The sequence below is a fragment of the Monodelphis domestica genome, chromosome 6, assembly GCF_027887165.1.
Source record: "Monodelphis domestica isolate mMonDom1 chromosome 6, mMonDom1.pri, whole genome shotgun sequence".
NCBI lineage: Eukaryota > Metazoa > Chordata > Mammalia > Didelphimorphia > Didelphidae > Monodelphis > Monodelphis domestica.
Window position 1 is genome coordinate 89,539,462 of NC_077232.1, and position 15,979 is coordinate 89,555,440.

General features: G+C 36.5%; 1 protein-coding gene across 3 annotated transcripts in view; it reads right to left on the reverse strand.

The window, feature by feature from the left end:
* The window catches only part of EVC (EvC ciliary complex subunit 1), a 148,021-nt gene that overhangs the window by 128,089 nt on the left and 3,953 nt on the right, over window positions 1-15,979 (reverse strand). For all 3 annotated transcript variants that reach the window (XM_056802414.1, XM_007496750.3, XM_007496749.2), the window contains exon 2: window positions 9,164-9,286. In XM_056802414.1, the coding sequence (XP_056658392.1) occupies window positions 9,164-9,286 (123 nt within the window). The remainder of the gene's footprint in view (window positions 1-9,163; window positions 9,287-15,979) is intronic.

Genomic DNA, 15,979 nt, shown 5'->3' on the forward strand with positions numbered 1-15,979 from the left:
TTTTTTAACACAAAATTTTAAATGACTGCAAATCCCATCTTATTTCTCATGATTTGGCTTAAAGATAACACTTGAGTTAATTATTGTCACCTATTAGAGATCAATCACATCAGGTCCTTTCACCAAAGTGGTGGGGCATGTAGATAGAAAGAGCAAGATTGACTAATGAAATTTATCCTCATATTCTGGGGTCCCACAGGTGACATCTACCTGCGTAAGTTGACTACCTTCATACATGAGCCTGAATTTGACCTAGAGATGAGGGCAGGAAAAATGGGAGCCAGGAAGTTATAAAAATGGTGAAACAGGATGTTCTTGGTATCTCTTTCTCTGTCATTCTGCCAAGGAATTTCTGTGCTGGAGTCTGCTGGTGCAGCCACGTGCAAAGTTAGATCATGGCCCCCCATTTCTATCTCTCTCTCATCTTCTACTTATCCAAGTTATCTTCCTAAATGTTGCTAAAATCTAAGGACCAGAGTCGTAATTTTATTAAAACAAAGTGCAGGCACAAACTGTTAAAAGAAATTTTACAAACCCTTGTGCTTATCCATATCTGAATTAATTATAATTGGTTTATTAAAGTACTTGAAGTTGACTCCTCTATTGGAGCTTCTAGCTTCCTTTGTTTTCTTTAATGCAATACAGTACAATTCCTAAAGTCAGTGGGCTATCCAGAATTAATCTGCCACCTGGGACTGCCCCCAGAAGGTGGTGGGATCCCTTTTGCTGAGGTTTTCAAGTTAAGCTTAGTTAATGAGGATGCAATAAAGAGGATTTCTGTTCATGAAGGGGTTTGGACTAAGTAGAGTATGGAGAATCCCATCTGTGATAGGAATCTCAAGGGCCATCATTCTGTGACCACTGGAGGGGTTGTGATAGAAGGGAATGTTGTGCAGGAAAAAGTTGGATTAGATACCCCTCTGAGATCCTTGCCAGTTTGGAGATATTGAATTGGATCATATTCTGACTCTTGTACTATCAAAGTAGATGTAATGGTCTGTCTGCTAATGAGCTGTGGCTCACCTCCCTGTAGTCTATCAATAGAGTCAATAATAAAAGCACTGTCTGGGTTTGTTGACTTCAACTGGCTTATTTCTAAGCCACTGAAAAATACTACCTGGAGACAATAGGGTATTACAAATATGCGGCATGCATTCAAGGGAGCATTTGTAGGTACTCAGAGCCAGAGATATTTTCCACACCTGCCTTGTCTTGTGTATTTCAAAGAAATAGGAATCCAGCCTAAACAATATCTTCTTCTATGCCAGGCCACCTGGTCACTCAAAATTCCATTCACTCCAGCTCTAGGTATCACATACCATCAGAAGAAAAACTACCCAAAACATCCCTACAAATATATGACTAAAAATGTGTCTCTAGGTTGCCATGTCATCTTGTTAGACAATTATTTTTTCTTCCTCCCTCCCTTCTTTTCTTCTTTCCTTCCTTAGTTCCTTCCTTCCTTCCTTCCTTAGTTCCTTCCTTCCTTCCTTCCTTCCTTCCTTCCTTCCTTCCTTCCTTCCTTCCTCCCTCCCTTCTTTTCTTCTTTCCTTCCTTAGTTCCTTCCTTCTTTCCTTCCTTCCTTCTTTCCTTCCTTAGTTCCTTCCTTCCTTCCTTCCTTCTTTCCTTCCTTCCTTCCTTCCTTCCTTCCTTCCTTCCTTCCTTCCTTCCTTCCTTCCTTCCTTCCTCCCTTCTTTTCTTCTTTCCTTCCTTAGTTCCTTCCTTCCTTCCTTCCTTCCTTCCTTCCTTCCTTCCTTCCTTCCTTCCTTCCTTCCTTCCTTTTTTCCTTCCTTTCCTTCCTTCCTTCCTTCCTTCCTTCCTTCCTTCTTTCCTTCCTTCTTTCCTTCCTTCCTTCCTTCCTTCCTTCCTTCCTTCCTTCCTTCCTTCCTTCCTCCCTCCCTTCTTTTCTTCTTTCCTTCCTTAGTTCCTATCTTCCTTCCTTCCTTCCTTCCTTCCTTCTTTCCTTCCTTCCTTCTTTGCTTCCTTAGTTCCTTCCTTCCTTCCTTCCTTCCTTCCTTCCTTCCTTCCTTCCTTCCTCCCTCCCTTCTTTTCTTCTTTCCTTCCTTAGTTCCTTCCTTCCTTCCTTCCTTCCTTCCTTCCTTCCTTCCTTCCTTCCTTCCTCCCTCCCTTCTTTTCTTCTTTCCTTCCTTCCTTCCTTCCTTCCTTCCTTCCTTCCTTCCTTCCTTCCTTCCTTCCTTCCTTCCTTCCTTCCTTCCTTCCTTTCTATTATTATCTCTCTTAGAATCAAGACTCTCTATATTGGTTCCAAAGCAGAAAAGTGGTAATGGCTGGACAAATGGGAGTTATGTGACTTGTTGCATAGGTAAGAAGTGTCTGAGTTCAGATTTGAACCCAGGACCTCCCATCTCTAGATCTAGCTCTCAATCCACTAAACTACCTAGCTGTCTCCCATTGTTTTTTTCCAGATATTTGTTCCACTTTTAATTTTTAAAAATTATTCAATTATTATTTTCATTATTATATTTTTTGTTGGGCCTAGGACCCAAGAGCAAGGGTTACTGGTTCTTTTTATTAAGCTGGAAGGAAATTTTTTTAAAAATCAACTGAAACTTGCTATAAAATGGCTTTGGAGAGCTATTCCAATAAAAAATTATGAATATAATTATTTTACTGCCCAGATACAAGCTGTAGCATATAAAGTCATTGTCAACAAGTCAATATAGGCTGATAGAACAACTCTCTTAACTGAAGCAGGACAGAGAACATGAAAATGGAGACAGGTAAGGTAAATGAAGGATATGAATCAGTGTGGGCCAACCCAAAGGAATTCTTCCAAATCTTGTTTAACCTCGTCTGACCTTTTCAAGGTGAGTGCCTTTCTAAGAGGTTCTAGTTCTCTTTTTTTCTAATTCTATATAAAACTATATGGCTTCTAAGATCTGGGAGCCAGCTGGTGGTTTTGGCTATATCTGGATGGTCTGTCTTTGGGGAATAGTTATGTGCATGTGTATGGCTTTGTTTCAAAGATGAAAACCCAGAAGTTGGCACTGCAGCAGAAGCAGATGTCTGTATTTGGACCACACCACCTCTGAGGCCTCTTCATATTCTCAGGTTCTGTGACTCTGTGAGATGAGCACAACTTGGATGAGAAAGCATGTTCACTCAGTTTGTCTGTATCTGGTCTTCTTACCTTGAGGTCTGTGAACTTGTTTTGAGAATCTCTCTCTCAATCTCTCTCTCTCTCTCTCTCTCTCTCTCTCTCTCTCTCTCTCTCTCTCTCTCTCTCTCTCTCTCTCTTTCTTCCTTCCTAGCCTCCCTCCCTTCTCCATCTCTCCTTCCATATCTCTCTCTTTCTCTCTTTCTCTCCCTGTCCCCTCTCTCTAGACACACACACACACACACACACACACACACAAACACACACATATACTAGTTTCCTTTGTAATCCTTTGTATTTTATTTTATTCAATGAAAAAATACATATATTTTCTAAGAAGGGATACATAGGTTTCAACAAACTTCCAGAAGAGTTAATGGAATAACAACAAAAAGTTTAAGAACCCCTCATATAGGCTGGCTTAAGATGATTTTGTCTTTGTTTCTGTTACTTGAAATCTGTAAACTTAATAACATAGTGGGATTCTTTCACTTTTGCTTTTGTATAACTGGTATCTGGAAGAGTACTTCAGACAAGGTAGTTGTTTAATATATATTTGTTAAAGTAAATATTTTGTTCATTCCTGGCTCAATTTTATCATTTCATTTGATCATTGTCCTATGAGTTAGGTAGAATAGGGATTATATTTAGAAATTCAGTATTATTTTATTTTCATGTTTGCATTCTCTCCCTTCTAATTTTCCCCAATATCCATACACTGAGGAAGCCAGAAAAGCAAATTCCATTATGGATATTAATAATAAAAATAAATAAATTCCTTCATTGGTCACATCCAAATAGAGAGATTATCTATCTATCTATCTATCTATCTATCTATCTATCTATCTATCTATCAATCTATCATGAAGATTGGATTTGGCTCTCCCCTGATTGTAACAATGAAGGTACTTAGCTCTTCCTTTATTGTAAAGATATCCCGTCTATTTTTAGATTTTAATCCCCAAAGTGTAAACCCAGTATTTAAAGTAGATCTACCCATTTTAACCACAAAAATGTATGAACTAACTACAAAAAGGTGTGAAGTAATCACAAAAGGTATGAACATCCATTTCATACATTCAGTGGGAGGTCTGTGACCCACGTGTAAAAGAGTGGGCAGTCCTGGAGAGGCGCATCTGCTGTAATTGGTAGACATAAAAATTAGGGGAGGTGACACGAGAGAAAACAGTCTTTAAATAGTGGAAACAGAGAGACACAGAGATCAATCAGTTGCCCAGGTTTGGAGTGAAGATCAACAGTCACTTGAGTAAGGACTGGAGATCAGTCACTCGGAGTTGGACGGGAAGATAATCAATCACATGGAGCTTGAGGGAAAATAGACACTTGAGGAGAGACTGGAAGACAGGCACTCAGACTTGGAGTGAAGACACTTGGCTGTGGAACTGGACCCCTGGAGGAGCATGTGCAGGAGACTCCAGACTGCTTTCCTTTTAGATGGTCACCATGGTGAGTGTAAAGGCTGACTTATTCCTTTCCATTTCTGGAGGTGTGAACCTCCGGGAAAGGCTCATAGTCTTGAGACTCCTTTCCCCTAAATGGTGCCTTAGAATTTCTACCTGGCTCAGAGGAAGCCAGAGCTTTCTCTTTCTCTCCCCCTTTCTCTCTTCCTTAATATCGTCCCTCTATTGTAAAATAAACTACCATAAATTCCATTTACTTGAGTAATTCATTTTGGGATTTAGAAATTAAATCCCTGGTGACCACCAATTAAATATTAAGTCCAACCATAAAATTTAACACTCTCTATCCATCAATGATCGATCGATCAATATATATATTGAACTAGGTAATACAGTGGATAGAGTGCTGGGCCTGTTCTCAGTTTTCCCATCTGTAAAATAAATTGGAGAAGGAAATGGCAATCCACTCCAGGATCATTGTCAAGAAAACCCCAGGTGGCTTCAATTTGGATACAACTACAAAATGACCAAACAACATACATGCCTAATACACATACACATATGTCTACACACACTACATGTACACATATATGTTTATATGCATATATATACATGTTCATATATATGTTTCTATACTTACACACATATATATGTCTGTTTGACTAGATGTCACTGAGGTCCCTTTGGACTCTCAGATTATATGATTGCATATATATATTACTATATTACTATATTTATGTGTGGATGAGTAAGACAGAATATTAACTCCATTTTGCAAATGGAAAATGAGGTCCAGAGAAAAGTGATGTGCATAAGTGTTATACAGTAGTATAAACTGGATTTGAACCTACATTTTCTGCCTTTAAGCCTAATGCCCTTCTAAATAAATCATACTATTTTTCAGTGTTTCATTGAACATGCCACTGTTCAACAACTCCTAAAATCCTTTGTAACACAAGCAATATAATTACTACTAAAACTGGTTAGAATATAAATGTAGTTTTTAAAAGTAATTTTGAAAATCAGATGATGAAGTTGGCATGGATGTGAGTGTAGAATTTCCACAAAAATAATGTCCCCATTCTCTATAATGAAGATTTTAAAATAAATAACAAACCAAATGATCAGAAAAAGCTGAAATGATATCACAGCATTCCTAAAATATTTCTGTTGGGAAGGCAAAGACACATCAGCAAATCATAGATTTAGGGGTGGTAGATCATCTGATTCAGCCCCCTCATTCCTTAGAAGAAGAAACTGAGGGCTACAAGGTTTAAGGGAATGCCCAGGGTTAAAGGACTAGTTAAGTGTATGGGCTGGAATTCACCCTGAGGTCTTCTTGACTCCAAGTTCAATACTACTTTATCTCTAGGGACCTGGTGAAAGTCACCACTGATATGAAAATCTATTGAAGTTTCCAAGTGAATTATAAAAATAATCTTAGATGAAAGAACAGCAGGATATACAGATATAGTTGATTGATGCATTCTAGAAGGTACTAATGAAAGTCCAGTGAATCTCACCCAGCCCCCCGCCCCCTTTTAGGGACACATCCTAGTTATCAATTCAGAAAGCAAAAATCACTGACATTTCTGTAAATCAGTCCCTTGGAACCTGCAGAGACCTTTTGCTTTATGTCCCGCAATGATTAGCTCAATACTGAGAGGCTGCTTTCAGGAGAAAGTAAATAGCTTACAGATTAGAAATCCTTTCTAACTAAGAGGCAGGGAGAGCCTGCTCAACCTTCCTGTGGTTCAGGCAGAGGTCAGTAATTCATTCACGAGCTGACTTTTCTGACTTCCTAGGAATTGGGGAGAATCTCAGGTTTAGAAGGTGCTTTATCAGCCTTTCTGTTTACCTAATAGTGCTTTGAGGTTTACAAAACACTTTATATACATTTATATACATGTATATGTATATATATATATGTATATATATACATATATACAATATATACATATTGACGCCTCAGAGCAACTCTGGGAAGGAGGTTCTATAGGTTTTATTACCCTCTTTTTCAAATGAGAAAACTAAATGATTATAATTATTTTATATTTTTATTATTTATATTATATTTTATATTTATATTATAATTATTTTATTAGAATGATTATACGATTTTCTCAAGGTTACATAGTTAATAAGCCTCAGAGGAAGGTTTTGAACTGGGGTCCTAAAGAATCATAGGTTTAGAGCTGACAGAAACTTTATGGGGTCACAGTGCAAAATTCTCATTTTACAGATGAGAAAACTAAGGAAGAAACCATTTTAAGAGCTTAATGTATGCTGGCCACTGTAACAATTAGAAATATTACCTTATTTTATGTGTATCACCAACTCTGGAAAGGTTATACATTATTATTAATTTTATTATTAATTTTAATTAAGTATTAAGTGTATATGGATGTTAATCTATTATTATTAATTATTATTAAGATACCTGTAAGTAGATGAAACTAAGATAGACAAGAATTGAGTTACATATATGCAAGTTAAGGTCATATAGCTACTCCATGTCAAATGCTTAGATTTGAACTCAGGTCTTGCTGATGCCAGATCCAGAGCTCTATCTACTATACCATCTGGCTAAATGAAGCAAAGAGAGGTTTAAGTAACTTGTCCATAGACACATATCTATCTATCAAGTGTCTAAAATAGGGTTTGAACTCAGTTCTTTCTAAGGGAAACATTCAGTGAACATGCCATACTTTCTCTCTTGAACAGTTGCCTGAACCCAGTTGACTCATATTTAACTTGTCACTAAAATACTTCTGCCTTTTTTACTTGAGTTGCTTTGAAGCCATATCTTTCCAATTTCGTCTTCATTTAATTTATTTTTAACAGATTAAAGGAATCTATCTATCTATCTATCTATCTATCTATCTATCTATCTATCTATCTATCTTTCTATCTATCTATCTCATAGATAATATACATGTATGTATATAGAAGACCGATGCCATCTACAGCTGCTCTGAAAATTAAACTATTACAGAATTTCCTGAGGCATTTTAGGGTTAAGTCAGTTAATTAGAATTTATAAGCACCTATCATCCAGATTCATACAGCCAGAATATGTCAGAGGTAGGACTTAATTTTTTTAAATTTTATTTAATTAGTTAACTTAGAGTTTTTTTCCATGGTTAAATGATTCATGTTCTTTCCCTCCCCTCCCCGACCACCCTATAGCCAATGAGAAATTCCACTGGGTTTTATATGTGTCATTGATCAAGACCTATTTCCATATTATTGATATTTGCACTAGGATGATCCTTTAGAGTCTACATCCCCAATCACATCCCCATCGACCCATGTGATCAAGCAGTTGTTTTTCTTCTGTGTTTCTGCTCCCACAGTTCTTTCTCTGAATGTGGATAGTGTTCTTTCTCTTAAGTCCCTCAGTGTTGTCCTGGATCATTACATTGCTACTAGTCAAGAAATCCATTACATTCGATTGTAGAGGTAGGACTTAAAACTGGGTCTTTGTTAATCCACAGGTGGCTCCTGTCTGACTGACTTTATTTTATATTCAGCTAAAATTACTTCTTAAACCTAAGTAAAGGATTTTATATTTATCTCTATTAAAGTTCATCATGTTAAATTGTCTCCATTAATAAAAGTAGTAGTAGCATTTATATCGCACCTACTATGTACCAGACACTATCCTAAAGCACTTGAAAAATAGCCTCAAAATAACCTGGAAGGTAAGTGTTATTATTATCCCTGTTTTACACATGAGGAAACTGAGACAGACATTTATAATGTCAAATCCTAGCTAGGATTTGAACTCAGCTCTTCCTGACTCCAGACCTGGCACTCTGTCTACTGTGCCACCTAGCTCTCTCTGAGTCCTAGAGAGTTAAGTGACTTTCTCACAGTCACATAATATGTTTTCCCAAGGGCTGTCTCCTACTCTCTTCTAGATTAATATAAATCCATCCATCACTACTGTTTAAGTTGTAAAGTCACCTCATTGTACTGTTATCTAACTCACATATTATGAGGAGATAAAGGAATTTTCCCCTGAAACCCAGGCATGCAATGCTTAAGGCACATTGCTAATTACTGAAGAAGGAAATGAAAATAATTAGGTATGACTTGTTCTTGAACCCATGATGGCTCTTAATGATCACCACTTAACTTTATGAGTTATCTTCTTATACTATCTTCTCAAATTTTGTTGGAGAAAGACAAGATTGTGTGGGGAAAAGTCTCAATGTAATTTATATTATGTATAACATTTACTCAGCAGCTTTAAAGTGAGTGCTAAAAATGCTATTTGCTGGCAATCACTAAATATAATTCCAAACTTCTATCATATTGAATAATTAAGGTTTAAATGATTAATAGTTTGTTCTAGTTTTTTCCCCATCTTGCTATACTAGGGTGAAAGCATAAGATTAATTCTATTATAATATGGGTACATTGAAGAAAACATCAGTTAAGGACTATTCTAGTGGCTTGAGGGAATTAACATACCTTCTAGAAATGTCCTATCAGGGAAAAAGAGTCTAATTCATTTCCTTTTAAATTTTCTGCACCGGAGGTTTCTTTAATAATCTTTGAGCTATGAGGTTATATATTTGAGATATATTACATACTTCTGTAAATGAAAAAGACTTACCCCAAGAATTCCTTCCTCTGTTGGTGTTTGGGCTTCCTTTCTCTTCTCTCTTGGTAGTGATTCAGTTTCATAAAGATGTACATCAGCATCCAAGTTTTTAAGGAGACTTTGGGAATCATCTTTCTAAAAACCCGAGAAGAAAAAAGCAATTTATTTCTTAAAAAAAGAAAAAATGTTCTGCCTTCTTTGGATGATTTACAGTAACTCAGCCTTAAAGCTCCCATATTTGTTAGTTCATGCCACTTAGATCAAGGATTACAAGCATGTTTTTCCTATTATGGGTGGAGGGGGTGTGTTAAAGAAAAAGAAATTATTTTTTCTAGATACATTGTTTTCTTTATATTTGTGATAGAACTATAAAATTATATAAATGATTAATATTTGAAGAATAATTTCTGAATGTCCAACTGCAGAGAATGAACTGATAAACAGGAAAATAAAAGACACAATTATATATGTCTTTTTGCCTGGAGATACTCTCTATGATGTGGGGAGGAGAAGGTGAGGCTGAGATATCTAGGAATAATAAATAAATGGATTTTGAAAAAAGGAATATATCAAAACTCTATAATCGTGATAAACAAGTTTGGCCCCAAAGAAATGATCAGAAAAAATCTATTTCTTCTTTCTTTGCCTAGGTAGGGGACTATGGGTGTGTAACATTATATACACAGTGAGATTCAGGCTATGTAGTTGTTTGTTATATCAAATAGTTATTTTCTTCTGTTCCATTGTTTGCTAAAGTGATAGTTCAAGATAAAAGGGAAGGGAGAGAAACATTTTGAGGTTTGAAGATTATGTGAATTGCAAAAGATCAATTACAAAAACAAATAACAGGGAAAGTCACAGAGTTAATTTAAGGAACAGAGACAAAATAGCAGAGTAAAGGAAGCACATAGCACAGCTTTACTAACATCCCTCCTCCTCCAGACAATTTTAAAATGTCTAAAATTGAATTCTATAATGGCAGAGCCAAACAAAGGTCAGGATGAGATGTTCAGCCCGAGACAACTTTGGAGATTGGAAAAATCTGTGACATGGAGGTAGAAGCTAGTTTGGAACCCACATGGAAAAAATACCAGTGGTAGTACTAGGTGGTGGTAACATAAAAAGCAGTGACTTTGGGAGCTCTCAAGTCTGAGACAATAAGGGGACCTGGCAAATGGTCAGAAAGAGATTATAGTGACTCCTGTCCTAGCACTAGATGCAAGAACAGAGGCTGTTTGGTAAATACGTTACCTATGCCCACTTATAGGTCATAGTTCAAATTCAAACAGGAACACTTTTGGTCCAGAGGGAGTGGGTATCCTGGGTAACAAATTTACTCTTAGTCCAAAGGAAGAAGGAACCCTGAGGAGCAGTATCAATTGCAATTGTGAAGTATCAGGGTCTTTCCTAGATAAAGACCAGAGTGTAGACCAAAAAAAAGCAAAAAAGCAGGAACTATACATCTCCCCAGATCACATTACCTTGGAAGTATAAGAAATTTCCAAACCCACAGAACTAAGTCTGAAAACAGCAACAGATAAACACCAGAAATCTTAGATAATACCCACACATAAACCTTTTCCCATATGAAGAACAGAGCCCAATTTTACCATAAGTTCAAAGTTAAGAAATAGGCTGGAAAAATGAGCAAACAACAACCACAAAAAAGAACTTGACCACAAAAAACTACTATGGTGACAGAGATCAAGACACAAAATCTGAAGAAGACAATGAAATGAAAATAGCTATAAGCATACAAGCAAAATCACAAAGTAAAAATGTAAATTAGACATGGATTCCTGTTAAAGAAAGTGATAAATCTTGGAGGGAATGTGGCAAAATTGGGACATTAATACATTGCTGGTGAAGTTGTGAATTGATCTAGCCATTCTGGAGGGCAATTTGGAACTATGCCCAAAGGGCACTAAAAGACTGTCTGCCTTTTGATCCAGCCATAGCACTGCTGGGTTTGTACTCCAAAGAGATAATAAGGAAAAAGACATGTAGAAGAATATTCATAGCTGCACTTTTTGTGGTGGCAAAAAAATTGGAAAATGAGGGGATGCCCTTCAATTGGGGAATGGCTGAACAAATTGTGGTATATGTTGGTGATGGATTACTATTGTGCTCAAAGGAATAATGAACTGGAGGAATTCCATGGAGACTAGAACTACCTCCAGGAATTGATGCAGAATGAAAGCAGCAGAACCAGGAGAACATTGTACACAGAGACTGATACACTGTGGTACAATCGAACTTCTCTACTAGCTGCAATGTAATGATCCAGGACAATTCTGAGGGATTTATGAGAAAGAACGCTATCCACATCCAAAGAAAGAACTGTGGGAGTAGAAATGCAGAAGAAAAACTTATGATTGATCAAGTAGTTCGATAGGGCTATGATAAGGCTTTGACCTTAAAAGATCACTCTGTTGCAAATATGAATAACATGGAAATAGGTTTTGAACAATGATACATGTATAACCCAGTGGAATTTCTTGTCAGTTCTGGGAGAGAGGAAGGAAGAGTAAGTGGGAAAAATCATGAATCATGTAACCATGGAAAAATATTCTAAATAAATAAATTTATTTATTAAAAAAAAAGAATTCCTGTTAAAGCTAAACAATGGTTTTCAAAATTGTATCAGTGTGTGTGTGTATGGGGGGGGGGGGACAGATAGATGGTTCAGTGGATGGAATTAAGCCTAGTGTGAAGAGAGAATTGAACTCTTACTTTATTTTTAAATGTAATCAATCAGCAGCCTTTAATTGAATCAAATCAAGAATTTGAAGTAGGAGAGTTGACATAGCTGGCTGCCCCCCTATGGGCAGTGCTAGGCAAATTTGGGGGCTGTCATTGATTCCCGTGAAGTGAGGGAGTGACAGGAAGTGACATTTAGAAAACTGCTTTAAAAAGATCAGCCTGAACATTCATTCATGCACTTGGTCTTGGTGAGCCAGGCTGAAGGGAGATTCTTCTAGGATGCAGTCATGTTGTCCTAGACTTGTCCTTGACTGGAGGTTTCCATGATGGGTGAGTGACTCGGGCTAAAGGAAGAGGCTTGCCTTGGTGGATTTCTGGTTGAAGATGTCACTGGGACTTCCACATAAAGGTCAGGACTAGAGGGAGGCCTTGCTGGGGGCTGAGCCAGACTGTACTGGATCAACACTTAGGCTGGTAGACTATATAAGGCTCAATCTCCTTCCTACATTTCCCACTTTCAATATCTCTATCTTGTGAATAAAAGCTATCATTTTTAAAGTTTATTTATTTAATTGATTGATTTAGAATATTTTCCATAGTTACATGAATCATGTTCTTGCCCTCCCCTCCTCTTACCCCAGTCCTGTAGCCCTAATATGCTTAAAACCACAGAATTGATGTTAGAAGGGACCATCTAGTCCAATATCAACCCAAAAGAGTTTCGCACTGTAACAAAGCCAAGATGGGATCATCCAGTCTTATCTTGAATACCTCCAATGAAAGGGAACCTCACACCTTTCAAAACTGAATATTCCTCTTTGGTCAACTCTAATTTTTTTTTCTTCTTCTTCTTTTTTTAGTCCTGATATCAAGTCTAAATTTTTTTTTCCCAACAACCTAGATTCAGCATCTAGTCCTGCCCTCTGTGATGAAATAGAACAAACTGAAACCTTCTGGTACTTGAAAGTTCTTCAGATAGCCATATTCTTCTTTTCTTTAATGGATTCTTTTCACCATTCTGGTTGAGATCTTTTGTACATTTTCTTTGCTTATCAGTGTACTTAAACTTTGGCACAAATCCCAGATATAAACTTGACAGGCAAAGTAAATCAGGACTCTCATCTCCTTATCCCTAAATACTACATCTTTTCTTAATGAAGTCCAAAATTTCATTATTTTTTTGGCTGCTACATCACACCTCTGGCTTATGTTGAGACTGTGGACTACCAAAACCTCAAGATATTTTTCAGACAAATTGATATTAAGTATTATATGTTATGGTTTTCTACATTTATTTCATATTCTTCTACTAAACTGTAAATTCTAAGACAAAAGATGTTGTCTAATACAAACTTTTATCCCAGGATATTATAAAACAATACTCTTTATAAAATTATTTAAATATTTTAATGATGATATGAAGGGATGAATATTGGCTCTGAGACTTATCAGTTATGGGATCATAAGTAAATCTTTTAACTTTGAGCCTCAATTTTCTCATTTTTATGATAGTGATAACAAAATTTATAGTATGTAAGGGTTAGAAGGATTCTTAGAGGTTATTTAGCCCACTTACAGTATTGTTATGGAGAAAGCACTTTGTAAATGTGAATTTATTTAAGTAATATAATTTTTATAATTCTTTGTCAGATAAAAGGCCAAGGCAGGGAGAGATTTCTTGAAAATTTTTAAAAAATCAAATATCAACTAAAATTTTTTTCATATTTCAGAGGAACAAAAAAAAGCTTGGAAAAAATAATCAATATAAAGTCTGTTGACTGTTTTGCCTGATAATATTTTCTTGAGTCAACAGCTAGCAGAAAGACATTTATCTTCTTGAGACATATTTTAGAACTGAGTGTAGATCATCACATCTTCACTCCCCCCTCCCCCAATTCTCAATTCATGATTTTAAAATGTTAATTATATCATACATTTTTAAATGTCTGGTATCCTTCAGCTGAGGCCATTAGTCTACTCAGTTGTAGCTCATCACTGATCTCAAGCTCATACCTAAAAGGAAAATTTAGAATCACATACTGAGGTGGTAACATAAAAATGAGAGTTCTTTGGCTTGCCTTCAGAACAAAATGAAACATAGGTTCACTGTCTTTGCAACAGTCCTGGCAAGGCTTAGTCTTACTGCCTTGTGAGAGGGTCTATGTCATGGAAGACATTGATAGTTGTATTTCTTCCCAACTTAGGATAAGCAGAAGCTAATGTGAGAGCAGGACAGGAGGAGTATAGGGGAAGTGATCTGTTCAAGGTCAGGAAAATATCGCATCACATGGAATATCACCAGAATCCAGAGCTTGTTAATTATTGCTAATTAATTAATTAATAATTGCTAATCTTAGCATTAATACTTTTGTCATGGTTCCAGAATGTTATCTCAGGCTAATCTTATAATAAAAATCAAACAAACAAAACCTTTCATATTTGAAGAGTATTTTGGGGGAGGTGATGAATGGGAAAGGGTGGAGATACTGATCAAGTGACAGAAGATTTTATAATTATAAAGCTAAATTAAGAAGTTAATAAGTTAATAAGAAGTTAATAAAAATTAAGAAGTTAAAACAGTAAATATTTATTAGACATATATAAAGCACATGGATGGACACTGGACATAAATAAAGCACATGGATGGATCTGTTGGGCATTGGAGGCACCTATTAAAGAACAATAAAAGTATAAAGTTAAGTGATGCAATGGATAGAGCCCTGATCTGGAGTCAGGATGCTCTGAGTTTAAATCTGGTCTGAGACACTTACTAGCTGTGTGACCCTGGACAAGCCATTTAACTGTTTGCCTCAGCTTCCTTATCTGTAAAATGACCTGGAGAAGGAAATGACAAACCATTCCAGTATATTTACTAAGGAAAGTACAAACAAGGTCACAAAGAGGCGTACAAAACTGAAACAAATGTACAACAAACTACAGAAAAGCAATGAGATATTTAAACAACTTAGGCCCCTTCCCAAGATAGCCAGTCCAAGTCTCACTGGACAGACTTTTATGACTTTTTAAAAATTTACTTACATCAATTTGTTTCTCATTTAGTAGTGGCAGTCACTGAAACTTGAATTCCATAATCATGTCATTCTATAATCAATCTATAATCATCTATAAACATGTAAGTTCCCTTTTAGGAAAATGGATGATAAATTTCTGAACTTTGTACTTCTTTCATGTTAAAAGCTAATTTGAAATAAAGGACACCTAAATGTACACCTAGCAAGAGTAGGATATCATACGTGGGAGGTGCTCTGAGCAGCCATACAATTAAAGAATATTAGCATCAGAAGGGGCCTAAGAACATATAACTTTAGATTGGAAGGGACTAGAGTGCAACTAGTCCATGTGTGGGAGATAAGAAGACTAATTTAATTTAATGAGCACTGAATAAGCACCCACTGGGTACAAGGCACTGTGCTAGCTAGATGCTAAAGGAATGAAAGAACAAATAAAAATAGCCCTTGCTCTCAAGGTACTTACATTTCACCTAGAGGACACAACAATCACATATAAGAGAAAATACAATTAAGTCTGAGGAAGGCGAGAGTACTAATGACTAAGGGCATTAGGATCTCCCAAAGGATGTGGCACCTAAGAGGAGCTTTCAAATTAGTTAAGAATTCTTAGCAATGTTTAAAGAAATTAATTCAGAATGGAAGGTCAAATAATGAAGCCAAAAGTATAAATACTTTGACCATCATAAGATAGGAACCATTAGAAAAGACCCTCATGTTAGAAAAGATGGAAGGCAAAAAGAGAAGGGCACAGCATAGGTTGAGATGGAAAGAGAGTTTCAAGGAAACAATAAATATGAACTTGGGCAGACTTCAAGGGATAGTGATGGATAGAAGGACCTGACATGCTGCGGTCCTTGGAGCCATGAAGAGTCAGACTGAATGACTAAAGTTTACTATAGCAAAAAAGGATGCTAAGAGATGGGGGTGAGGAGGAGGTACATTCCAATATTGGGGACAACTAGTACAAAGGTATAGAAGTAGAAGAGGAGCCAATAAGCAAGCTGGGCTAGAACAGAAGTGAGCAAAATAAAGTAGAAATTCTGTTTAGAAAAGTTGAATGATAATGCTAGTGTGAAGGTTTTTAATTGCCAAT